This window comes from Spea bombifrons, chromosome 1, assembly GCF_027358695.1.
Source record: "Spea bombifrons isolate aSpeBom1 chromosome 1, aSpeBom1.2.pri, whole genome shotgun sequence".
Taxonomy (NCBI): domain Eukaryota; kingdom Metazoa; phylum Chordata; class Amphibia; order Anura; family Pelobatidae; genus Spea; species Spea bombifrons.
In genome coordinates this window covers 72102885-72129606 of record NC_071087.1, presented here as the reverse complement: position 1 = coordinate 72129606, position 26722 = coordinate 72102885, and the positions used below count along the sequence as shown (strand labels likewise).

The 26722-nt window shown below is 45.5% G+C and overlaps 1 protein-coding gene across 1 annotated transcript in view; it reads right to left on the bottom strand.

Moving 5' to 3' along the window:
* The window catches only part of ADGRL3 (adhesion G protein-coupled receptor L3), a 792897-nt gene that overhangs the window by 538425 nt on the left and 227750 nt on the right, over positions 1-26722 (bottom strand). The window contains exon 7 of the mRNA XM_053463509.1: positions 13972-14037. Within this exon, the coding sequence (XP_053319484.1) occupies positions 13972-14037 (66 nt within the window). The remainder of the gene's footprint in view (positions 1-13971; positions 14038-26722) is intronic.

Sequence of the window (26722 nt, the reverse complement as noted above, 5' to 3'; positions counted from 1 at the left end):
AGATTGTCATGATCCATAAAGGGGGTAAGGACCCATCCCTATGCACTAGCTATAGGCCCATCTCCCTCATTAACGTTGATTTAAAATTATTTGCTAAAGTGCTTGCCCTTCGCCTGAATACGGTCTTACCTTGTCTGGTCCATCTGGATCAGGTGGGCTTTGTCCCGGGTAGGGAGGCCCCAGACAGCATCCGGCGTACACTGAATCTGATCCACTCGTGTCGGAGGACCGGCGTCCCGCTGATGCTTCTGTCTCTGGATGCTGAGAAGGCCTTCGACCGAGTGGATTGGGGTTATCTCTGGTCCACGCTGAGGGCTTTTGGCTTTACTGGGGCCTTTTTGACGGGTGCGCGGGCCCTATACACCCAACCTTCCGCTATGGTTGACATCGGCACGTTTCGTTCCCGGCCTTTTCCCATTCGGGGTGGGACCCGCCAGGGATGCCCCCTGTCTCCCTTATTGTTTGCGCTGGCCATTGAACCCTTAGCTCAGGCTATCCGCCTGCACCCTGACATTAGGGGCCCTGCGATTGGTGGACATGACTATAAGCTTAGTTTATTTGCTGACGATGTCTTACTCTCTCTGATGTCCCCACTCACATCCCTTCCTAATTTATATCATTTGTTAGGGAGATTTGGGCAGTTCTCGGGTTATAAAATCAACCCTGACAAGTGTGAGGCCTTGAATGTGTCCCTTCCCTCTCATGTCGTGAAGCTCCTCTCCCTTAATTTTGACTTCAGGTGGCGACCCCATTCTTTACGGTCACTGGGCATTAACATCACGCCCTCCCATGCGCAGATGTATGCCGCTAATTACCCGCCATTACTTACGACCCTTAAACGCGATCTGTCCACGTGGTCCTCCTACGCTCTGTCCTTTATGGGGAGAATTTACGCAGTAAAAATGACATTATTACCTAAATTGCTGTATCTCTTCCGCTCCATCTCTTTGCCTATTAACCGGAAGGATATTACTAGCCTCCAGAGCGCTATTGAGAGATTCGTCTGGCGGGGTCGACGAAGTCGGCTGGCTAAATCCACCCTTTACCGACCGAAATCGGCCGGAGGGTTGTCTGCCCCCCTCCTTTACGAGTATTATGTTGCTGCTCAGTTGGCGATGCTTCTGTCTGTGTCCGTGAGCCCTTCTCCAGCATGTTGGGTTCGTTTGGAAGCGGATCTTTGTCCCGGGATACGGCCGCACTGGCTTATGTGGTGCCCTGCTTTAGACAAATCGACGATTCAACCCACCCCCACCCTCCTACATTCGCTCACCTTGTGGTTTCAGGTCCGACGCAAGCTTCGACTCACGGCTGCTGGCTCCAGGTTGACTCCGTTGTTTCAGAACCCAGAGTTCCCAGCGGGCCTCAGTGTGCGCCCGTTCCAATGGTGGGTGGCTAAGGGCCTTGTCTTCGTGGGGGATCTGCTCCTGAATAATCGCCCCTACACCTTTCAACAGTTGTCATCGTTGCATGGGATTCCTGCCACAGAACTCTTCCGATATCGTCAGCTCTCCCATTATCTCCAGTTGTTTCTCAAGCGACATCCTGAACATGTCCCCACCTTTTACGAAGAGATGAGCCGTCAATCTCATAAACCGTGTGGAGCAATTTCCCAGTTATATACTCACATTTTGGGAATCAAGTTTTCGAAGCCACCTTCTTTCGAGCGGAGCTGGGAGACTGACCTTGGTCAATCCATTGACTCCTCCGACTGGGGGGAGATTTATGAGACTATCTGGAAGGTCACCGCCTGCTTCAAGGTGCTGTTCCGCTGGCACCTCACGCCCTCACGACTTCATCGTATGTTTCCGGCGCACTCTCCCGCCTGCTTCAGGGGCTGTGATGACGATGGGACCCCTCTGCATGTCTGGTGGACTTGTTCCAAGCTTACGCCGCTCTGGATTCACTTCTTCTGTATGCTGAGTAAGGCTCTTGGGGAGTCTTTGCAACCGGAGCCTTGGACAGCTCTCCTTTGCAGAAATTACCCCTCGGATACTCTAACCAAGCCGGCTCACCGTCTCATATTCCGTGTTTGTACTGCGGTCCGTCTTGCGATAGCCAAGGTTTGGAAGTCGGGTGCTCCCTCTATTCCCGACATTGAGGCTAGAATATGGAGTATGCTAAAACTGGAGAAGATCACCGCATACCTGCATGACACATCCCACCTATTTCTTGCCATCTGGGGCCCTTGGCTGGAGCGGTTTGCATCGTCTAGTGCTCCTATCTCGTGGATTTGAGTGAGCTGGCCGCGAGTGGTTGCACTCTGGGCTGTTGACCGTGGACGAATGGCGCTGCTCCCTCTTACTTCTTTTTCTATGGCTCTCCCTTTCCTCTTCTTTATTTTTCTTTTCCTCTCTCCTTTATATTTCTTGCTTGTTGTGACGGAAGCCTCCATCACTGGGGCCACTGGAGAAGCCTGACTGCCAGCCTCCTCCCTGTTGACTATGGGCCCTGGGTTTCTAAAGACTTCTGTGGCTACCCCCAGCAGTATCCTCTCATCACTGGCTGAGGGGATTATCTCCAGCAGACAGCCAGGATCTGCCACCAGGGAGTGACCACCATTGTTTTAGTCTAATGTATAAATCAGTCTCCCCCACCTATTGTATGGTTAATCCCGTTACTGCCCCTGTTGTCTCTGGGAGGCAGATTAAGGGGGTTGTTTGTGTCCCAATATCTTGTTTTATGTTAATGTGTGTTTTGCTGGATATATCCAGCCCTGTGTGTGAGAAATAAATCAGTCTTCGTTTGGTTTTACCCTACACTGAGTCTCGGCTAGTGACTGGGGAACCGGGGAAAGTGTGTTGTCCCAGGCTAAGGGAGCACAAGACAACGGAGGTAGTCGGTCGGACTAGCCAGCTCCGTTACATTGGTGGCAAGCGGCGGGATTTCTTCTTAGTCTGAGGGACACTTACTTTCTACCGGGATTGACCGACAGGACGGCAGACTTCGGTCGCCTTGACGAGGACATGGATGTGGTATCAGAATTCCAGGGGCTGCTGCGGGTCATCCTCTCCTGCTACACCACTGCTCTGCCTACAGAACAACACCAGAACCTGAGGCAAGTGGTTCGACGGTCAGTATGGCAGAGGGCTGTTATACGCCGGGGTCAGTGTCTTCCAAGCTCCGAACAAAAGATTAGAGACCAGCGGGAACTACGGATGCCATTCCTGGGACAGCAACCCCAGGAGCAATGGGTATCCGAATTGGACAAGCTGGTCCAACAGGAGGTAGAGCTAGAAGATCATTATAGGGATCTGCAGTGGTATACAGAACAAGCATATTGGGGAACTGCGAAAGATTGTTCTCCAGAGGACTATGACTGCGGTGGCCCTGGATTATTATGGGATAGTCTGCAGGAGGATCCGGACTTCGGCAGTACAGCGGAGTGGCGGATCGAGGACATCCGGGATTTCAGGGAGTGGGACCTCCCAGATGCACTAGGACTTAAAGGTGATTTAGAATTTTTAATTACACAGGAGTGGGAACTGGAGAAGGCATATAAAAAACTGTTCGAACGCGTTCAACAGAATGCCCCAGTGTCCAGGGATTGTGTGGATTTTGTGGATGTGATTGAGTGGTCAGCTGAGGATGTTGACCCAGGCGGGGTGGATGGGACTGCGGTCTCCACCCCTGAGTCACAGGGATGCTGGGCAGCTAATCCAGATCCGATACTGGAGCTGTGCGACTTTACACCACAACCAGATCCAGAGACTGGGGATTTATTTGATTTATTGTCTGAGGATGTTAACCCAAGAGGGGTGGATAACACTGCGGTCTCCACACCTGAGTCCTCAGAATGCTGGGCGGTCTGCCCAGATCCCTTAGCCCCAGCTGAAGAGCTGGCAACAGGGCAGAGTGCTGCTGGCTTCTGCCCCCCACCTGCAATGACTACAGGGATCCAGGGAGATGCGGCAGTCGGCCCATCTCCCCAGCGGCAGCTCACATGTCCGGGAGCGGAGGAACTTGTTTTTCCTCCCCAGCGGCAGTGGGAGGAACCGAGAGATGTGACAGCCTTTCCATCTTCCCAGCAGCAGCTCACCAGCCCGGGAGCGGAGGAACCGGCCTTCCCTGCCCAGCGCCAGGCCGACCCACAAGATGCCCTAACCCCAGCTGAAGTGCTGGCAACCGGGCAGAGCATCGCTGGCCTCTGCCCAGCACCTACCAAAGCTGCAGGAATTCAGGGAGATCCAGCAGCCGACCCGCATCCCCAGCTGAAGCAGGGAGGTGGAACAGCCGGTCCATCTCCCCAGCGGCAGAACCTAATTCCGGGACCGGATCAACCTGAACTCCCTCCTCAACGGCAGCAAGAGCACCCGGGAGGGGATGCAGGAGTTATCCCTCCCCAGCGGTACACGGGAGATGGCGCAGCCGGCCCATCTCCCCAGCAGCAGCAGGAGCACCAATTTTGGGAGGGCATTAATGGGCCAAATAAACTGACTGACTACGGAGTCAACCCGTTTGGGGTCTCATCCTATGTCAGTCCAATTCGAAGGGGGAAGAATTGTGACGGAAGCCTCCATCACTGGGGCCACTGGAGAAGCCTGACTGCCAGCCTCCTCCCTGTTGACTATGGGCCCTGGGTTTCTAAAGACTTCTGTGGCTACCCCCAGCAGTATCCTCTCATCACTGGCTGAGGGGATTATCTCCAGCAGACAGCCAGGATCTGCCACCAGGGAGTGACCACCATTGTTTTAGTCTAATGTATAAATCAGTCTCCCCCACCTATTGTATGGTTAATCCCGTTACTGCCCCTGTTGTCTCTGGGAGGCAGATTAAGGGGGTTGTTTGTGTCCCAATATCTTGTTTTATGTTAATGTGTGTTTTGCTGGATATATCCAGCCCTGTGTGTGAGAAATAAATCAGTCTTCGTTTGGGTTTACCCTACACTGAGTCTCGGCGAGTGACTGGGGAACCGGGGAAAGTGTGTTGTCCCAGGCTAAGGGAGCACAAGACAGCGGAGGTAGTCGGTCGGACTAGCCAGCTCCGTTACACTTGTCTTTCTATTTCCTTTCTCTTTGTTCTTTTTTTCTCTATGGGTGTTTTCCATTGCCTATACCAGGTTTTATACATGGTTTTGAGCTTGGTTGGTCCTTGGTAATGGTAATGGACCATGGTCCTGCCGATAATTTCTATCCTGTTTCCGGATTTGTTGTCCGCGGCTACTTCTGTGTTATCGCTATGCCTCTGTATCTGGACCGCATGTTTTTGGAACTCACCCTCTGTACTTACAATATAAAATGTAATAAAATATTTCTCAAAAAAAAAAAATCATGAGATGAAAACATAATTTTACCTCTTTATAAAGCAACGGTGAGGCAGTGCATTGCAATTTTGGGCACCAGTTTTTAAGAAGGATGTTATAAAGCTGGAGAGGTGGGCTACAAAGTTAATTCAAGGAATGGAGAATTTTAGTTATGAAGAAAGACTAGAAAAACTGAACTTATTTTGAAAAGAGATGTCCATGAGGGGATCTGATCACATTGTACAAATACATACAAGGTCAGTATAAACAGCTCTCTACTGATCTATTCACCAAAAGGTGTCTACAAAAGACACAGGGTCTTGAGGAAAGGAGATTTCACCATCAGCATAGGAAAGGGTTCTTCACAGTAAGAACAATAACTACATAGACTACACTATAGGAGAGTTTCATCAGTAAATATGAATTCTTGGAGGTCTCGGAGTATGGCTGAAGTGAAGGCCACTGCAAAACAGAGCAGCAGTAGTGTCAGAGGATGTCAACCACTGTTCAGTGAGTGCAAGGAGACTAAGGTGGTTAGAGATGAAAGCGTCATGGACACCAGTAAGTTTATTGCACATTAAGCGTGCATTCCAGAGGGCATAGGAGAAAGGGATGCCAGGGTTACAGTGACTGATTTAAGATTGGAGGGGTTGCAGTAGTTTGGAAGGTGCAAGGGCAGAGGTAGGTTGGGAGGGTTACATTCAATGTTGCCTGAGCACAGAAGTAGTAGGATACAGACCGATAACAAATAGGAATGTGATTTGTGGGGATGCCGTCACTTGAGAGTGGTTAGTGGTGTGGAGGGTATAAAGAAAAGAAAGAATGGCAAAAATCTTTGTATTCCACGAATATTTGCCTGTTCCTGTGTTCGAACCAGGCAAATATTTGTGTACATTCTTCGCGTTTGCTTGCTTTTTTTAACGTGGGACACAGCAGCTTTGGCCCCAGGATTTTAAAGGTCTGTATGAGTAACTCTATTGGTCCCCGACAGGGAGCTCATCTGGCAGAGAAGCTCCCTGTCGGCGACCAATAGAGTCGCTCGTATGGACCTTTAACTCCTGGCGGCGAAACTCCGCCTGGGGAGACCATTGGTCTTTCTGCTCCAGGAGTTAATATGACCCATATGACTTTGGGCGATGGCAAGGAGCTCCTCTGGCATCAACCAGTGAAGAAGCTCCCTGCTGGTGAGCAATAGAGTCGCCTGTACGCACCATTAACTCCTGATGCTGAAACCAGGCCTGGGGAGACCGATGGTCTCCCTGCTCCAGGAGTTAAAGGTCCATACGAGCAACTCTATTGGTTCAGTACCTGTTGTCTGTCACTCAACCACTGCCCAATCCATTCAACAATATTGTAATCCAAACTCAGCCATTGCAGTTTATTCTATGTCAGCTATGTGGGACAGTGTCAAAAGCCTTACTGAAATTTACATATGCAATGTCTACTGCACCACCTTGATCAATTAATTTGGTCACCCAATCAAAAAAATCAATACGATTAGTTTGGCATGACCCTTCCTTTCCGAAGTAAACCCATGTTTTTGTTGATCTTAAAAACCATGTGACTTTAGATATTCAACAATCCTATCCTTGAACACAGTATCCATTGGTTTTCCCACTACTGATGTACCGCCAGCATCCCCTTCAACACCATGTCTTTATTTTGCAACGTATGATACATTGTTTAGTAAGAGGACAGATTAACGGCCCATTTACTTTCCTTTGGATTGTACAGTAAATCTGAGAAAAACTCGCTTGAGCAATACTTTTCTAGTAAAACTCATAAATGTATTTGTGGATATCCTTGTAGTATTACTCAATTTTTTAATTTTTGTTTACCTATTTTTAAGCAATTCTCTTGATTGCAAACTATATATGTGTTTCTCAGAATATTGCCTACAAAATGCTAATATTATGATGAAGGGACTATAAAGGTGTGACAAATTTATATGTATATGGTACTAGATTTACTCTCTTTCTACGTTCCCTAAAATAAATTGATATATTGAAAAACCAGACATCACTTCAGTTCAAAAATATCTACATAACATGCCGTATGAGGGTCAACAACATATCAGCAGTCCTATTTGACACATTTTACCCTACATAAAAAAATCAAGTATTAACTTTCAGTTTCATTCTTCTTCATGGATTGATTCATCAGTCCCCTCCAGGAGCCCATGGCCCTGTGGCTTCCGTGGTTACAAAGTGTCCATGTCACGGAAGCCACAGTGCCATGAACTCCTGGAGGGGACTGAGTGCCAGCCTCCTCACTACAGACTATGGGCCCTGGTAAAGAGTGCCATGTTATCCTTTTATGTGTTATTAATGAAAATGTATTTTATTATTTTATTATTTCCTAACTGTTTACACAGCACACTAAAGTATGGGAGATAATCTAATCAAGACAATGTGTATTCCTTATTTTAGTGGCAGATGTATCCTTTTGTATTGTTAATCCCTTTACTGCCCCTGTTGTCTCTGGGATGCAGAATAAGGGGGCGGTTTGTATCCCAATATCTTCTTTTATGTTAATGTGTGTTTTGATGGATATATCCAGCTGCCTGTGTCTAAAATAAAGCAGTTCTCCTCTTGTTGTACCTAAAGACTAGTCTTGCCTGGTTATTTGGGTACTGGATAGCGATATGCCTTTACTTTGCTTGGGGATATTGCCTACGGATTGCGGGGAATTATTGTCCTGAAGTCGCTCTTGGTGGAGAGGGACAACCTGAGGTCCCTGGTCGGTCCGTCACAGTCCAGATTAGCAAAGATCAGATATCCTATATATGTTACAATTGTGCATGGCAACCAAAACCGATTCAGACAAACAATTTTTGTTTTTGCTGCATTCATTTTCAGGCAACAAATTTTGTTTCCTGGCTGTTCATTCTGGGCAAAATTCATGGACTTTTTTGATATTATGGAAATTTAACAAAAAAAGGTTCCCCAGAGTAAGGACAGTCAAAGAGGTATAGCAGGAGTAGTAGTAGAGCACTGGACCTTGGCAGGTAGACACTAGCAGATGTGAGAGGCACATGCAGTCATGTGGAGCAGGACAGATTTCTCTAATATCCATTATCCCTTTCTTAACTGTCTACACAGGAACAGGCTTTTTTAAATTTTAAACAACGAAAAGACAATCACACTGAGCATTAGCCTAGTAAAATGTCACTAATATTTATCAATGAAGAATAATAGATGATATGATGGAAAGAAAATAAGAAATAAATAACCTGTCCACAAATTACAGGTTTTGCTAGTAGCATAAATGGGCAACAGTGTTAATCCCTTTAGGACAGAGCTGTTTTTTATATACCCTTCAGATTATGGCTGACATTTTTGGGGTGTTTGTCTTTAGTTGTTATTTTTTTCTCTCTCATTTACTGCACCCACACAAGTTATATTTGGGGTTTTTCATGACAAGAAGGGCTTTCTTTCATTATTTTGATCGTATCATATAATTTACTATAAAAAGTATAAAATATGGTGAAAAATGACTGACTCTTACTTGAAAAATGTTTTACTCATCTGCAAAAGCTAATGAGAAATGGATTCTAATATTTCTTCTGAGTTTAGAAATACCCAATGTTTCTATGCAAGTTATAGGGCAATAAGTAGACGTAGCTTTTTTCTATTTCAAAACCATTTGTTCTGCCCTATGTCCTTTTTGGGACATCTTTAAAGCCAGTAAACTTACCATTAAACCATATATGTTTGAAGACTAGACACCCCAGTGTATTTCAAATGATGTATTATAATTGTTTCCATTAACTAATTCTACTACTAGCCTTTGTCAAACTTTGTGATAGTAATGTTTGTGGGTTTTTCCACACATTTTATTCAGGTATGAATTTACAGCTACTGGTAAATGTCACTGTCAAACATTATCCCAATATGAGTTCAGTACAGTGACACCACCCATGTGTTTGTCAGGTTGTTTGGGGGATAATAGGCCACATTTAGGGCATGCACAATTGAGTTTTTCAGCTGGGAATTTTGACATGTTGAAATTTCTGCCCCATGTCCTATTTGGGATATCTTTGAACCCGGCCTATTCAATTTACCCCCATCAAACTATATGTGATTGAAAACTAGACACCCCAGGTTATTTAAAATAATGGTATTTTAACCCTTTCCGTGCACTTATGTTACCCTAGCCCTTGTCAAAATGTATGGTGGCATTTTGTGTTTTTTTTCATACACATTATTCAGGTATGAATTTACAGCTCCTGGTATATGTCACTGTCACACAACACCCCAGTATATAATCAGCAACATCTGTTGGGTTTATATATATATCTATATATACAGATATATACACACACACACACATTTTGGCCTTTTTTGCCATATTGTTAGAACTGGACGGTTCCCCTGATGGCGACATCAGTGGGGAAATATTTGTACATGTTATTTTAATTTTTTTAATATTTTTTCTTTTTTATTTATGGAGGCATTACAGCAACACAGTTTAGGAGAAGAAAGCGATCATTGGTAACAGGCACGTCAATTGTCGCCAGCGGGATGTTTTTCTGCGACACACACATTTCAATTGTCGTCAAGGGGTTAATCAACTCTACTCAGGAACAGGGGAAAAACGTCTGCTGCAGTCCCTGTAATACACTACAGTAGTGCAGTACAACTTCTTTAATCCACCCTACAACAGTAAATTCTCTTCACCAAAATAGACTTAATGTACTTGCAGTATGGTAGGTGAGCAAAGAACATTAATCTGAGCCTCTGCTAAACTAACTGTCACTGTTTCACAGTCCAATTCTCATCAATCTGTAACTGCTGCTACTGACAAGTTAAAATGGTTAGCACACATTTAATGCTTGTGCCTTCCCCTTGTAAATGATGATTGGCCAGAGCAAAAGAGGAAGGAAAAACTCCCACTCCCTGTCAATCACAGCTATAACAATCAATCTCCAACATGGCAGTTATGTGGCAACAACTGGAACAATTCAAACATTTTTGTAGGAGATCACTCTTGTTTTCTTTGATTTGTACAAATGCATGAAACAGACAATAACTTGTTAAAAATAGAGTTTGTATGAAAACGGATGCACAAGTCTAATATATTTATATATATATATATATATATTAGGGCTGCAACTAACGATTATTTTAATAATCGATTAGTTGGCCGATTATTTTTTCGATTAATCGATTAATCGGATAAAAAAATGCAATTTTTTTAAATTTAAAATAATGTAATAAAAAACGTACAATTTACACTTTCATCTCTTTATTGCAATGGCCTCTCTCTATTCACCTTCTTATTTTACTGACATAATAATAAAAGCTACAAGAACCCAAACACTGTGTTTCTCAAACTAGGTTTTAATACAAAGTTATTAGTAAATATTAATTCATATGTTAACTATTTTTCATATTTAATAAAAACTATGAGAAAAAAAGCCTTGTTTAATTTTTTTTTATTTACCAAACTGCCCCCGGTTATGCACATCCAGCTTGCCACTCTGCCCCCATATATGCCTTATACCTCTTATATGCCAGATTCCACTGTGCCCCCTGATATGCCACTGTGCCCCTGATATGCCTTATACTCCTTATATGCCAGTGATATGCAACTGAGCCCCCTGATATACCTTTTACCCCCAGATGTTTTATGACCCCCTGAAATGCCTAATATCGATATGCCTTATACCCCCTATATGCCCTGAAATTCATAATACCCCCCATACACCACTATAACTCACCCATACACCACTCTGGCTCCTCCCCCCATACTCCACTCTGCCTCCCCCCCTCCCATACACCACTCTGGCTCCTCCCCCTCCCATACACCACTCTGGCTCCTCCCCCTCCCATACACCACTCTGGCTCCTCCCCCTCCCATACTCCACTCTGCCTCCTCCCCCTCCCATACACCACTCTGCCTCCTCCCCCTCCCATACTCCACTCTGCCTCCTCCCCCTCCCATACACCACTCTGCCTCCTCCCCCTCCCATACATCACTTTGGCTCCTCCCCCCTCCCATACATCACTTTGCCTCCTCCCCCTCCCATACACCACTTTGCCTCCTCCCCCCTCCCATACTTCACTCTCCCTCCTCCCATACTCCACTCTGCCTCCTCCCCCCTCCCATACACCACTCTGGCTCCTCCCCTCTCCCATACAACTCTGCCCCCCCCTCCTATACTCCACTCAGCCTCCTCCCCCTCCCATTCTCCACTCTGCCTCCTGTCAGCAACGGATCTTCACTAGACAAGGACTTTCACTGCAGCTTCATAGAAGCCACAGTGTAAGTGAAGTGCAGTAACGGAGGCTGTCTGTGCGATGCAGACACTCACAGGCTGACAGAGAATCATCCTCTCTGTCAGCTGGTGGGGGTCTGCATCGCACAGACAGCCTCCGTTACTGTCAGTAACTGAGCCGGGTAGAGAGGCAGAGTGGCGTATGGGAGGGGGAGGGGGAGGAGCCACAGTGGTGTATGGGAGGGTGGCTCCCATACACCCTTCTGACTCCTCCCCCCTCCCATACACCGCTCTGCCTCTCTACCCGGCTCCGTTACTGACAGTAACGGAGGCTGTCTGTGCGATGCAGACCCCCACCAGCTGACAGAGAGGATGATTCTCTGTCAGCCTGTGAGTGTCTGCATCGCACAGACAGCCTCCGTTACTGCACTTCACTTACACTGTGGCTTCTATGAAGCTGCAGTGAAAGTCCTTGTCAGTAACGGAGCCGGGAGAGAGGCAGAGTGACGTATGGGAGGGGGAGGAGTCAGAGGGGTGTATGGGAGGGGGGAGAGAGACGGAAGTGAGAGACCGGCCGACAGTGAGGGGAATCCAGGTCTCCTGCAGCGTTGCGGGGGATCTGGATTCCGGTGTTATAATCCGATCTCTGTTTGAGATCGGATTATTACAAGGAGAGGAGTTTTTCAGAGCATTTGCTCTGAAAAAAACCTCTTTTTATAATCGATAAAAATCGATTCGATTAATGGATGATGAAATTCGTTGCCAACGATTTTCATAATCGATTATTATCGATTTTATCGATTAGTTGTTTCAGCCCTAATATATATATATATATATATATATATATATATATATATATACCCACACATATACACTATATGGACAAAAGTATTGGGGCACACCTCTTAATTAATGAATTTAGGTGTTTCAATCAGGCTGATCGAGACGTGTATAAAATCAAGCATCTAGCCATGCAATCTGCATTTACAAGCAATTCTGAAAACAATGGTCATTCTGAAGAGCTCAGTGAAATCAAGTGTTGAACTGTGATAAGATGCCACCTTTGCTATAAGTCAGTTTGTGAAACTGTATCCCTGCTAAATGTTCCACGTCCAACTGTAAGTGGTATTATTGGAAAGAGGAAGCGTTTAGGAACACCAGCAACTCAGAAGACCACGTAACATCACAGAGCGGTGTAACCAAGTGCTGAGGTGCATAAATGTAGCTGAAAAGTTCCAAACTTACACTGGTATTAATATCAGCGCAAAAACTGTGTGGCAGGAGCTTCATGGAAGTTTCCATGGTCGATCAGCTGTATGCAAACCTCACCACCATGTACAATGCCAAGGGTCAGATCGAGTGGTGTAAAGCACACCGCCACCGGACTATGGAGCAGTGGAAACATGTTCGGTGGAGTTAATAACCATGGTTCTCTTTTTGGTGAGTCTGGGCTTGGTGGATAACAGACTGCATTGACTGCATTGTGTCATTTGTAAAATTTGGTGGAGGAGGGATAATGATATGGGGCTGTTTTACAGTGGTTGGGCTAGGCCCCTTACTTCCTATGCAGGGAAATGCTTCAGCATACCAAGTCATTTTGGACAATACTTCCAACTTTGCGGGAACAGTTTGGATAAGGCCCTTTTCTATTCTAACATGACTGTGCCCCAGTCTTTACTGTGTAAATGTAATTATTTCTTCTTTGAAAAGCTCTGAAGGCACCTGGTACAATAGCCTCGCAGGTACATACATTGTGTGATTTCTATGGCACTGGATTTAGCCTAACAACCATGGCCTCTATGGCAAGCAACAGGGATGACTATTTCCCCATTTCCCCCATCTATTCCTTAATTTAATACAAAGTCTACCAATTAAGATCAGTACCAATATTTGGGAATAATCAAAAACATATTTATTTTATTATTTATTTATTTATTGACATTGTACACATGTCCATACTTCCACCACCTTTGTAATGTGATATACTTGCTATCAGTCAGCACCAGTACTGGCTCAGCAAACACTGCAGATAGGGGATCGGTTCACTATCATTGGTTTCAAGCAGCCAATCAGTAGCAGGATACATTGGACAACAGATGAGGAGAGTGGTGGCAGCTCTTTTGCTGGAGCTTGCACCCCATTTGAACATTGAAATAATCAAAGTACTTGTGACATGCATCTTGAAACAAGTGTGCAACATTTCATCTTCTGATGTTGTCACTGCTAAAGGGCTGGGGACTAAGTTAGTGTTTGAAAACATTGGCTTTGCATGTGAGCTGTAATCAGTGATCACATGACTTTTAAAATTGACAGATGTGTCTATGTGCACAGATGTGCATAGATTGTCAGGTGTACAGCAGAAGCAAAGATTTGATATTTTAACGTAGTGTTTTTGCTGTCATAATGGTTCTTCATGACAGTTCTTTGCAAAGTAGCAAAGAATGCTATGTTGTCACAAGGCATTTAATTATATAAAACAAACAGCACGTATCAGACAAAGAAAACTCCTTACCCCTTAATGGAGGTTTATCTATATTGGAATCTAGACGACTGGAAGGAGCAATATAGGAAATGAAACCTGAGGGGAAAAAACACAAAATACACGTTTTATCAACATTTTCCTCTAATTACATAAATATTAAAAAAAGAGATTTTGTTTAATATTTACTACGTTGCCTTTGAATTTAAGGATTTTCTTCTACATAAAAAGGGCAAATAGATTTTAACATATTCCATTATGTTACCCATGTATGTTTTTTTTTAAGTTTCAAAGACAACTTTTTACAATCCCAATGATTGTGTCTCATTGTTTTTACACTGGAAGTCAAAGGTCACTCACCCACACTGGGGAGAATCTGAACAACATCATTTAATTTAATTACAGCCATAAATATTGTGAACTTTGGGCTGTAGACCAGCCAAATGGCAGAGCCAGAATTTAGAACTGAAATCACTACTTTCAGGAAGTGCTGCTGACTTTATAAATGAGAAAATTAAAGTATGCATGCTGAAGATTTAGTTTTGTCATAAAATGCTCAGCACAGAGAATCTTTAAGATCTTTAAGAGTTTCATTCTGAATCTGTGACTTGGAGAAAGTGATTTAGAACTAATATATTAACATTCAGTACGTACGTCCCTTATGCATTGGAAACTAGAAAAACATAACCTCCCTGCAAATATTTTCTTGGTAAACATTAAAACTATTTTGAAACAAAATCTGAAACTGACAGGGGGACTGCAAGTAATATAATGTTGCTCTGACTTGGGGAATAACAAATCTGTCTGGTGGGGAGAAGAACTTCAAGGCAACTACCATGGCATAGGTCCACATGTGTATGTGGTAAATCCCTCTTATCCCAAAGAAATGATTTTAGATGGCCCCGGTAAGTAACTTGAAATCTTGTTTAAGGGTCACCGGAATTCAGTCTCTTTTGAATTTTGTACAAGTTCAAGCATTATAGGGTGTGTAATGCTTATCCCATAAACTGTAGAGGACATGGATGTTTTGTGGTGGTTGAAACCACAAAATAAATAATTTCAAGGACAGTTTCCAATTCCTTCCTAAAGAGATACTTAAGCCATACTATATTTTCATGATGGCACTATTAGCATCCCAGAGAACTCAAATGACAAACCTGGTCCCAGCTATGGCGTGGGCCAACCATTATAAAGGAAATTCAAGTCTGTTGGATTTCCTTTAAAAGCAACACAGGAATCGTACTGAGCTGCTGAGGATCGGACACTATATTTCTCTGGCAGGAAATTTGGGAATATGTTGGACCTTACACCACCTGAACCAGAATTTCCTTCAGCCGGTCCTTTCTGAAGATGCACGTGAGAGCCGCCCTTAAGTGTTCTGGCGCAATGTGCGGACTACTCCTTTGGTGCCCCCCCATTCCATCCCCTTCTCACTGCCCCCCTCTGTCCCCCTCTGCCCCTTCTCACCGCCTCCCCCCTCTGCGCCTTCTCACTGCCCCCCGCCCCTTCTCCCTGCCCCCACAACTTTATTTAATATGGAGGATGTTAAATAAAGTTAAAAAAAAAAAAAAATTCTTTAATTTAAGTCTCGGGCAGGCGCCCCTGTTGCCATGGCGCCTGCACAGGTCGCACACCCCTAAGGCCGGCCCTGCACGTGATTATTGCCAGAGTTGCGAGGTTTGCCAGAAGATATCGGATATCAGGGAAAAAACTTTACCTGTAGTTGGGAAGCCATTTAGTCGGATTGCCGTAGACATCAAAGGACCCCTAGCTAAGCCTAGCCCACTGGTACAAGGAAGATCTCTGCAGCAGAGATACTCAGTCGGAGTACGGGTCTCAGTCACACACATTAGTATTTAAAACAGTACAAAGGGGAAATTTACAAACAATAGTAACAGCCAAACACGTATAGAGAAGAATCAGGCTCTTCTTTGTGAACGGCAAATATGCACTCCTTAGCCCAGTAGGGGGGCACTATTGTAGCCAGTAGGAAAGATGATAAACGTGGGTGGTCCCTAGTAGCTGAATTGTCTAGGGGTGGATTTTAGGTAACCGAGAAATCAAAGATAGTAGATTTCCAAAACAAAAATATTGTCCCAAATTCAGGGAATAAAAGTTAACTATGGTATGATACTCATATAGTCAGTCATAATGGGGGGTGGTAGATGTTTTGCTATGTCAGCTTGTAAAATTGGTGCGTATATTTTGTCAACGCTCTGCTGATTCCATAGCTGTAAAGTTCCACACTTCCACTGGTCTTAATATCAGCACAAAAACTGTGTGGCGGGAGCTTCATGGAATAAGTTTCCATGGCAGAGCAGCTGTATAACAAGCCTCATCACCAACTACAATGCCAAGGGTCGGATCAAGTGGTGTAATGCACACCCCCACTAGACTCTGGAGCAGTGGAAATGGGTTGTGTGGAGTTAAGAACCATGGTTCTCTTTGCAGCGTTCTGGGCTTGGTGGATGCCAGGAGAACATGCCTGACTGCATTGTGCCAATTGTAAAATTTGGTGGAGGAGGGATAATAATATGGGGCTGTAATATTATTCTACTGTAATATTACAGTAGAAGTATTGCATCACTTCTGTTCTAGCCAGTTTAATTACTAAGTATACCATATGGCCTATGCATACCTCACGGCCATAGTTTCTGATATTCAAGATAACGATCTTCTGAGCGAACCCTAAGTTTAACATTTGGGTTTTAGAAAGATTTAGCTTTAAATATTTAATAAAGCTGGAAGATTACTTAGAATTATTATGTCTTTTGCACAAAGGCCCAATGTAACGGGATCCAGACATTTTCTGGTGTTCCCTCTTTAACGGTTCTTGGTACCCTGAATGGGTATATCTGTTAAAGTCGGCTTCTTCTATTACTCTGACCAGTGAACCTCACGCTTTATTATCGGCCATGCTACTACCTTCCCCTCAAGAAACATGAGCCGAGACTAGACTAGGTGTTCCCCTTGTGCTGGTCAGATTCCACTTCCCTCCTGCTTGGCGGCTGACCGGGACCTAGCCATGAATTCATGGAATTGTACGGCGGCTAGGAATTGCGGCAATGCCCGCTGACAACTGGAACTGTCAGTATGGACCCCTGTTGTCCCACCACTTCGATCTTGGCTAGTGCTTGGGTGAATATGAAGGGATAATGTAACAAAAGCACAAGTACCTACATGAGGTTTTCTGGGCAGAATAACTCCAACAGCGATAATCCAGGATTTAGACAATCCCAACAGTGAGGGGGCCACCGTGAAGACAGAATATAGGTAGGCAATAGTTGGTACAATTGCAGACCGCATGAACACTGTGACAGAATGACCTGTCATACAAGGCCCCAAGGTAGTCAGAGATGGCTCCAGCCTGGCTGCCAAACAGGCAGGAACTCCATTGTTTAATTAATCCCATCAATAGGATTGTTGATTGGGGATTAAAGGTTGGGTTGAATACATGTATCTGTTAATTTATGTTAATGAAGTTCTGTGGCTATATGAGTCTATGTTTTACTACAATAAACTGTTCATTCCTGTTGTACTAAATTCAAGGTAATTGTGTGTCTACTTATTGGGTACACATAGCAGGGTTCCAAGGTGCGCATGCTGGCTGGTGCTGGAAGTGATTCCAGGGACAAAAGGAGGATACATGTGGGTGATCTCTGGGAGTTACTACAGCTCTCTTGCTGAACCCGTTACAAACACAATCCAAGGAGGGGTTAAATCCAACAGAATGGTCAGGGAAGCCGAGTCAGTTAACGAAGCAGGTAGTCAGACAAGCCAGGGGTCCCAGCAGGAGCAGGTAGTCAGACAAGCCAGGTCAGTTCACAGGTGTCACGGTGTAAGGTAGATGAGGTGGATCCGACTATGCAGATAAGCACTGCTAAGGGAAGTCCAGTAAAGAGTCCGTACTCGAGGGCAAATAACAGGCAGCAAGGTCAAACTATTCCGAGGTCAGGGCAGGTAGATCAGGTGCAACAACGTGTAAACAGGTCTGGGTTCGTAGGCAGGCAGAGTAGAATCGAGGTCAGTTAACAGGCAAGAGGTCGGTACACAAGGCAAAGATATAGGAAGTTCAAGAAAACAGCACACCCAAAAGCTTAATAACGCTTAGAACGGGCAAAGATAGGGAATACAAATGGGGTTTAAATAGGAGATAGGTACTCACGTCACAGGCCACGCCATGCGTGGAGGACGCGGCATTAGGTCCGCAGCGCGGACGCGTGTGCACGGCCGTGGTTGAGCGCGACGGAGCAGGCCGAAGGGGGTAGAGCGCATGAAAACGAGTGACGCAACGAGGGGCGTGAACAAACCGAGCAGTCACCCACGTCCGCTCCTCAGGACCGTAACCCTTCCACGCCACGAGGTACTGCAGGCCGTTCCGCACCCTACGGGAATCAAGGATCCGGTCGACAACGTACTCCTCATGACCCTGAATGTCCAGCGGAGCAGGAGGCCGGAACGGAACAGTAAATTGGTTGGACACGTAAGGCTTGAGTAAAGAAACGTGGAAGGACCGTAAAATCTGCATGGTAGGCGGGAGGTCAAGGGACACAGTCACGTCGTTGAGCCTTTTGCGGATGTGAAAAGGGCCTGTGAAAAGGGCCTATGAAATGGGTCCCAAAGCCTTGGACGGTTGGCGTAAACGGATGTTGCAGGTCGACAACCACACCCGATCCCCTACATGGTAATCCGGAGGAGGAGATCTCTTGGCGTCAGCAAACCGCTTACAGCGGAGTTGGGCTTTACAGAGGACGTCTCGAAGAGACTGCCAATGTCCATGTCCGCCACACAACTGTCGACCGCCGGCACTGTAGAGGAGGAATGAGAAGACGGAGGTGGTAAAATGACAGGGTAATAACCCAGGGCAGCAAAGAACGGGGTACAGCCGATGGACTCATGTAGTGACCCGTTGTAAGCCATCTCAGCGAGCGGGAGGAGAGACGACCAGTTGTTCTGGCGTTCGTTGCTGTACATCCTCAGATATTGTTTGAGGGTTTGGTTTGTTCTTTCTGTTTGTCCGTTTGTCTGTGGGTGATAAGCAGACGACAAATTGAGCTGTATGGCGAGTTTATGGCAGAGGTGTCTCCAGTAGCGGGATACGAACTGCGTGTCACGATCAGACACCATGTGGAGAGGAAGGTCGTGATGGCAGACGATGTCATTGAGGAAGACGTCAGCCAGTTGCATAGAGGAGGGTAGGCATGGTAAGGCGACGAAATGTGCTTGGTTGGAGAATCGGTCGACAATCACCAAGATTGTGGTGTGCCCTTGCGACTTGGGTAGATCCACAACAAAGTCCAGAGACACGTGTGTCCAGGGAACCGTGGGAACGGGAAGATGATGCAGGAGGCCTTGAGGGCGCTTCCGAGAGGACTTCTGACAGGCGGCAAGGTAAGACCGTATGTCCCTGATAAGGGATGGCCACCAGAACAACTGTCAGATGTGGTATTCCGTCTTCCGAAAACCTGAGTGTCCTGCGAGAAGGGAATTGTGACCCAAGTGAAGGACGACCGCGCGATACTTGGGAGGGACGTAGAGACGGAACGGAGGAGGACGTCCAGAAGTAGGAACGGTCCCTTGGGACATGCGGATTCTGCTCATCGTGTACGTAGACAGGCCGGCGATAAGACGTGTTGAGGGTATGATGGGTTCATCGCAGTGTTTGTCTCGTAGGTTGTCAAACTGTCGGGATAGGGCGTCGGCTTTGACGTTTTTGGTGCCTGGTCTGTAGGTGATGTAATAATTGAACCGGTTGAAGAAGAGTGACCACCGTGCTTGCCGTGGACGTAATCTCTTGGCACTTTCGATGTATGACAGATTTTTGTGGTCTCTCAGTACGATCACGGGTTGTTCTGTGCCTTCCAGTAGATGACTACTCGAATGCCATTTTGATGGCTAGGAGTTCACGATTACCAACGTCATAGTTCCGTTTGGCTGCGGAAAAGCCCTATGAAAAGAAAGCACAGGGATGGTACTTTGTGGTTTGTTCTTTGAGTTGTGACAATACGGCCCCTGCGACGGTCATCGACCTCCAGGAGACCGGACGGCAGGTAAGGGAACTCTTTTGGGAACTCCTGCATCGACGGTTAACCCTTGATTTGCCCGTCGAGGAGTCCCCAGAACTGATCTTCCTTCCCCTGTGTCGGCGATCAGTCTGCCCACTGCCGGCACGGAAAGAACGGAACTGATTCTCGGGTGCCCGTGAACTGCAAGCGGTAGTTCGCTCGCCGACCACAGGACCGGAGATAGTAGTATCGGGTCCCTGTGATCTGCGAGCAGGCCCCCGCCCGCGTCCGACAGGTCCTGAGGATGTGACAGTGAGCATGTGTTTCAGAGACTCTATGCATCACTTCCGGAGACAGCAACCAACCAGAGTATTATCTGAAGTCATCTCGGAATAATGGAGGACCCAGGGGCATCATGGAAGGTTGCAGGAGGCAGTTGATTGCATGGAGCAGGTAAGTGTTGCGTCTGACAGTGCCCTCCTACAATGACTGCACTAGATGTAGGGCAAGAGGGATGGGCATGGTGGAAGGCAAGGACTAAAGCCGGAACATGAACATGGTACCACCATGATAGTATTGCAGTTACAGGAGACAGGTTGGTAGACAAAGTCCATCGTTTTGTGTTCCTAAGGTTGTGGTGGATTAGTTTGAGAGTCTAATAGACCTGTGGTTGCAAGATGACCTCTATTAGCTCTGGCACGAACTGTACAAGAAATAACTTATTGTCTAACATCCTTTAGAAGATCAGACCACCAGAAGTATTATTCTACTATATCTTTTGATTTAAAAAAAAAAAAAAAAACTCCTGTCACCCATAAAGAAAGAATGTCAGTTCGGACAGAGGGAGGAACATATATTTTATTGTCTTTAGAATAAAACCCTAGACCAAAAGCTAAATGAGACATTTTGACTACTTCTTCGTTATCAATCAGAGAAAGGGCATCAACCTTATAGGGGGCAGGTGGGCAAAGGGTATGTAGTTGGAAACAAAAGAAAAACAAAGATATTAATAATTTCTGTAATCAGATAAGAAGAACCTTGCAAAAAATGGCTACATTCTTCCAGGGTGGACTTTATAGATAAAAGCTCTTTATCTGTCATGTTATTATTTAGTTTTATTATTATTAGTTTCAAGGAAGTTACCAAGTAGACATGTGGAATCTGTCTTTAATAGGAATTTTGTATGCATTTAAATACACAAGACTTTGGCTGGGGGTAGGTGATGGACAGTGCCCTTACACTAAAGAAAAGTGATTTGATCATTGGATTGCCCAGGGGCTCATATTTGACTGGCTTGACCATTTTTTAAATGTTAAGCCAGTTTCATGCCTTGACCAGCTCTAGAGCAAGACATATTTCACAGGGATAAGGCTGTATTCTAACAGCTTGGTCTCCCTTATAGAGATCCCTTAGATTGTAAGTTCACAGGAAGGGCACTCATAAGCCTGTCATTCCTGCAAGAAACCTTGTACAAAAGTACAATTAGGTTAGATGGCAAGCTCATGCGCAGGGTTTCCAACTCCTAATGTGTCTGTACGTATTAATGTATATTTGTTATGTATATGTTAACTGCCTCTATTAAATTGCACAGCACATAATTTGTTGGCTGAAGCACTAGGGGCTTACTGGCCCTCGAAATAGGGGCAATTGCCCGCCTTGGCTGATCTGAGGTAGGAGCACGGCAGACAAGACACATGGTGTAACCTGAAAACAGTCTCAGGCTCTGCGCAAAGTGAATAATTAAATGTGTGCTACAGGCAGTATATGTGTATGTTAGCTATTGTGGGACTCTCTGACACTGGAAAGGTTAACCTATCTAGATGTCTATCAGACAGTCTGGCTGTACTGTACTTTTTGAAATATTGGTGGTCTGCGAAAGGGATTTCCTGCTATATGTCTGTGTTGGCCATATTTATTAACCTATGCTTACTTTGCTTGTATATTGAATTCATGGTTATAGCATGATACAGGTCATTTAGTGGACACCACACACATATCCCTGATATGCCTTTTACCCCCATATACGCCACTCCACCCGACTTGTCCCCCTGCTTCAGACTCCCTGGTGTCTAGTGGGGGCAGCTGGTGGACTTTGCGCGTTATGCATAGACAACCCCGGCTTCTGCCCGGCACTTCCGCCGGGGCTTCTACGCTGGAAGTTTAGGTAGATGCGGAGGTTGTCTATGCGCATTACACAGATGTTCACTGGCTGCCAGAGAGAAGGATCCAGGTCCCCTGTAGCACTGCAGGCGATCCTCCTCTCTGGCATCCAGTGAACATCTGCGCACTGACAACCTCCGCAGCTAGCCGGAACATCCGCAGGGGCTTCTATCCGCAGGGGCTTCTATGGCGGAGCACCTGAAGGTCATGTCACGCTAGCGCTCTGGCAGAAGTTCCATGGAGCAGCGGATGTTCACCGGCTGCCAGAGAGGAGGCTGCAGGGGATCTGGATCTTAGTCTTGTAGTCGAATGTAGACAAGGGGTATTTTTCAGAGCATTTGACAAAAAAAACCTGGTCTTATATTCGCGAAAATACAGTATTATATATAACTTTATATTAATATCTGTAAGAAATCATTTTTATACTTTTATTTTGTTCTGCACATGTTAGGCCTGAATGCAACTTGAGTGCTAGGAACCAGTGGCGTCGCTACAGGGGGGCAAGGGGGGGCAATTGCCCCCCCTAGGTTAATCCTTGCTCCCCCTGTTGCCCCCCTGCCGAAATTGGAATAAAGTCGCAATGCGACTCTAAATCCCGTCTTTTTTTTTTTATTTATTTTTTTAATGTGGAGGAGAGAGAGGGTGCGGCCCGCGTAAGATCGGCAGCCAGGGCAACCGATCTTACTTGGGCCGCACCTCGAGCCCTGCTACTTACCTGTGGGAGGGTCTTCTGTACTGCATAGAGGAAGCGGAAGCTAGCAGTGAACGCAGAGGGAGGCCGCGCCCCCTGCTGAAGTCTGTAAGCGGCATCGAGGAGCTGCAGTGCAGGTAAGGGGGTGGGGAGGGTGTTTGAATGAGTATGGGTGATTGAGGGAATGAATCTGTGAATGAATGAGTATATGAATGAATGTGTGTGTGTGTGATAGCATGGATGTGTAAGTGCTGGAACCTTGGCATGATGGGACTTTGATTGCTGTTAGCAATCACACTCCTATCATGCCAAGTCAGCCAGTACATGCTGAAACCTAGCTAGCTGCCCCCCTTGTGCATTGATGCTTCCAGCAGTATGGGGTCTGCACATCACATACAGCCACCCTGTACCAGCCTGTAGTGGCTGACTTGGCATGATAGGAGTGTGATTGCTAACAGCAATCACAGTCCCATCATGCCTAGGTTCCAGCATTTACTGGTTGGATGTGTAAGGGCTGGAACCTAGGCATGATGGGACTTTGATTGCTGTTAGCAATCACACTCCTATCATGCCAAGTCAGCCAGTACAAGCTGAAACCTAGCTAGCTGCCCCCTTGTGTATTGATGCTACCAGCAGTATGGGGTCTGCACATCACTTACAGCCACCCTGTACCAGCATGTAGTGGCTGACTTGGCATGATAGGAGTGTGATTGCTAACAGCAATCACAGTCCCATCATGCCTAGGTTCCAGCATTTACTGGTTGGATGTGTAAGTGCTGGAACCTAGGCATAATGGGACTTGATTGCTGTTAGCAATCACACTCCTATCGTGCCAAGTCAGCCAGTACATGCTGAAACCTAGCTAGCTGCCCCTTGTGTATTGATGCTGCCAGCAGTATGGGGTCTGCACATCACTTACAGCCACCCTGTACCATCATGTACTGGCTGACCTGGCATGATAGGAGTGTGATTGCTAACAGCAATCACAGCAACCACAGTCCCATCTTGCCTAGGTACCAGCATTTACTGGTTGCCTTGGTATGATAGGAGTGTGATTGCTGTGTGGGCAGTGTGGACGCAACCTGTGATCTATGCCTGTAATTTAGGGGGTTTTAAATATACCTTTTAATGACGTGTTTTTATGTGAATTCCAGTTGATCTATACCTGCAAAGCTGGGTTTTTGCGTTATTCTGTAGAGCCATATCTATATATTTCCATACATTATTTATGTATACCTGCAAATACAGTGTTTGTATGTCTTATTCAGTTGATTAATACCTGCAATGCTGTTTCCATGTATTTATTTGATCTATACCTGCAATGCTACGTTTCATATACTATTGTATACCTGCAAATACAGGATTTGTATGTCTGATTCTGTTTATTTGATATATACCTTCAGTGCTGAGATCACAAGTGAATATCAGTTGATCTATACATGTAAAGCTTGGTTTGTGTGCTAATGTGTTGATCTATACCTGCTATCGGCAACTGGGGCTAATATTAATATATATATGGGCAGCAGGGGCATCAATACACAAGGGGCAAAACACTAAGGGGGGTATAAACGACAATGCAGTGTGAAAAATCCATCCTGATGTAGACGTCTGTGACGTAGATTGTGTCCTGCTGTTTGTGTGTTTTTGGTTATCAGTGTAGCAGAGCCTGTCCTCGGGTGTGTGTGTATAGGTGTTGGTGTGGCAGAGCCTGTCCTGGTGTGTGTTTGGGTGTTGGTGTGGCAGAGCCTGTCCTGGTGTGTGTGTTCAGTTGTCAGTGTGTCAGAGCCTGTCCTGGTGTGTGTGTGTTTGGATGTGGGTGTGGCAGAGCCTGTCCTGATGTGTGTGGGTGTCTGTGTGGCAGAGCCTGTCCTGGTGTGTGTGTGTGTGTGTTTGGTTGTCGGTGTGGCAGAGCCTGTCCTGATGAGATAAAATGCCCTCCTGAAGTTGTAGTGACTTCAGGGGACAAAACGTTCAAGGCCCTGAAATCATTTAGTGGAAAAGTTATTTAATATTTATTTCAAGGATTAGTCGCACTCAATTGTGGCTTCAGGCTTCCCATGTTGAATGATCAAGTATTATTTTAGCCCAATAACAAAAGTATAATTCCATAGCACATTACTTTTGGAAATTATGAATGCCCCTCCAGTTTGACTGTGGTATCTTGTGTGCCCCCCCTATATATTGTTTCTAGAGTCGCCACTGCTAGGAACATATGTTATCAATTATGTTACTTAGCTTAGAGGGTCTTCTGTGGAATGCCGGTGTATCATATGACTGCTCCAATAGGATTCCTTAACGTATACCCTAACCAAATGTAAAAGGGTATAAATAGGCATGATTACAAGGACAAGGTCTCTTTATACGCTCTCACCTTCATCTTACCAAGAATATTGAGCCTAGTACCTTTTATCACCATTTGTTCCAGCATCGGTACTATATGTATTGATAATTTGTTATCGAATAAACCTGCTTAATAAGACAAAAAAGCTGTGGTCTTGATTGCTGTTTGATCACTGGAGAAGTTTAGATATTCAAGACAAAGAATATTCTAACAATATCATTGACAGCTTGGAATGCAGCTGTAGGACAGGGCATTTGAGGGTATGGACTTAACACCAAGAAATAAAAAAGGACATCCTCATAGGACACTTAGAAACCCAGGCACTTGAGGTTCCAACCTATTGCCATGGTACTGGCATTATTTTTTGAAGTTTTATACACTGATCTGTGTTTTACACTGATTATTGTTTAACACCATTCTTTAACCCCTTAAGGACCAGACTGTGCTTTACCTTTTGTACCATTGGGACCGAGGCTGTTTTAACACTTTTGCGGCGCTCGTGTTTAGATGTAGTGATTAGAAAGCAGGGCTCCATTGACTAGCAAACTTTTTCAACTTTATTATTGTTTTACAGGGCGGCCGCCATCTTGCGGTTGGCGAAGTCACACGCAGTGGCAGTTGTGACCGCTCTCCGGAGCGGTCACAGCACATCCTGGGTAAGTGTTTGGTGTCACTGAATGCCTCGTGATCGAGGCATTTCAGCAACGCCATTGAAGTTTAGGAGGTGATCATTGATCGCCTCCTAAATTTTTAAAACGGGTGTCCGCCGCCATATAGTGTATGGCGGATGTTGACGCCAACGAGGAGGGGACAGACATGGCCCATGATGGCGATCTCTGTGTTGCAACACCGTTTAAGCAAAGAAAGTGATCGTTGATCACTTTCTAAGCTTGTTTAAGACTCATGACGTGTCAGGCACGTCATAAGTCGTTAAGGGGTTAAAATAACCACATTTTATTTAGACACACAGGCATATTTATATATATATATATATATATATATATATATATATATATATATATATTGTGACAGAAAGCAGGGGATAATAATGGAGGGAGTGTATATATCCCTTTATATTTTGCAGGGTGGTTACTCTCAGTAGTCTTTTACCAGCCCCAGGGAGATGTCTGGAATTATTACGTCTGTTAATTATGTATTTTGGGTCCCTGGGGTGGAGCACTTGGAGAGTAGGGCGGGCCAGTACTCCACTCCACAGTTTGTGAGCAGCCGAAGAACGCCAGATGGGAATCCAGACTAGTGATGGGACGTTCGGATCAGTAAAGCGAATCGGATCATTTCGAATCGTTTATTGAAATGATCTGATTCATGATCCGATTCTTCGGATCACTCAGTGTGACTCACAGGCGTTACTACCGTATTTGCTCGATTATAAGACGAGGTTTTTTCCAGAGCAAATGCTCTGAAAAATCCCCCTCGTCTTATAATCGAGGTCGTCTTCTAATCAGACCTCATTCTGCTGGGGCCAGGCTGCTTACAGCAGCAGAACACGATGCTAGTAGAGTGTCACATAATGCTGCCTCCCCCCTCCTTCCTCTGAGGGCGGGGCCAGAGAAGTTGCTCGCACAG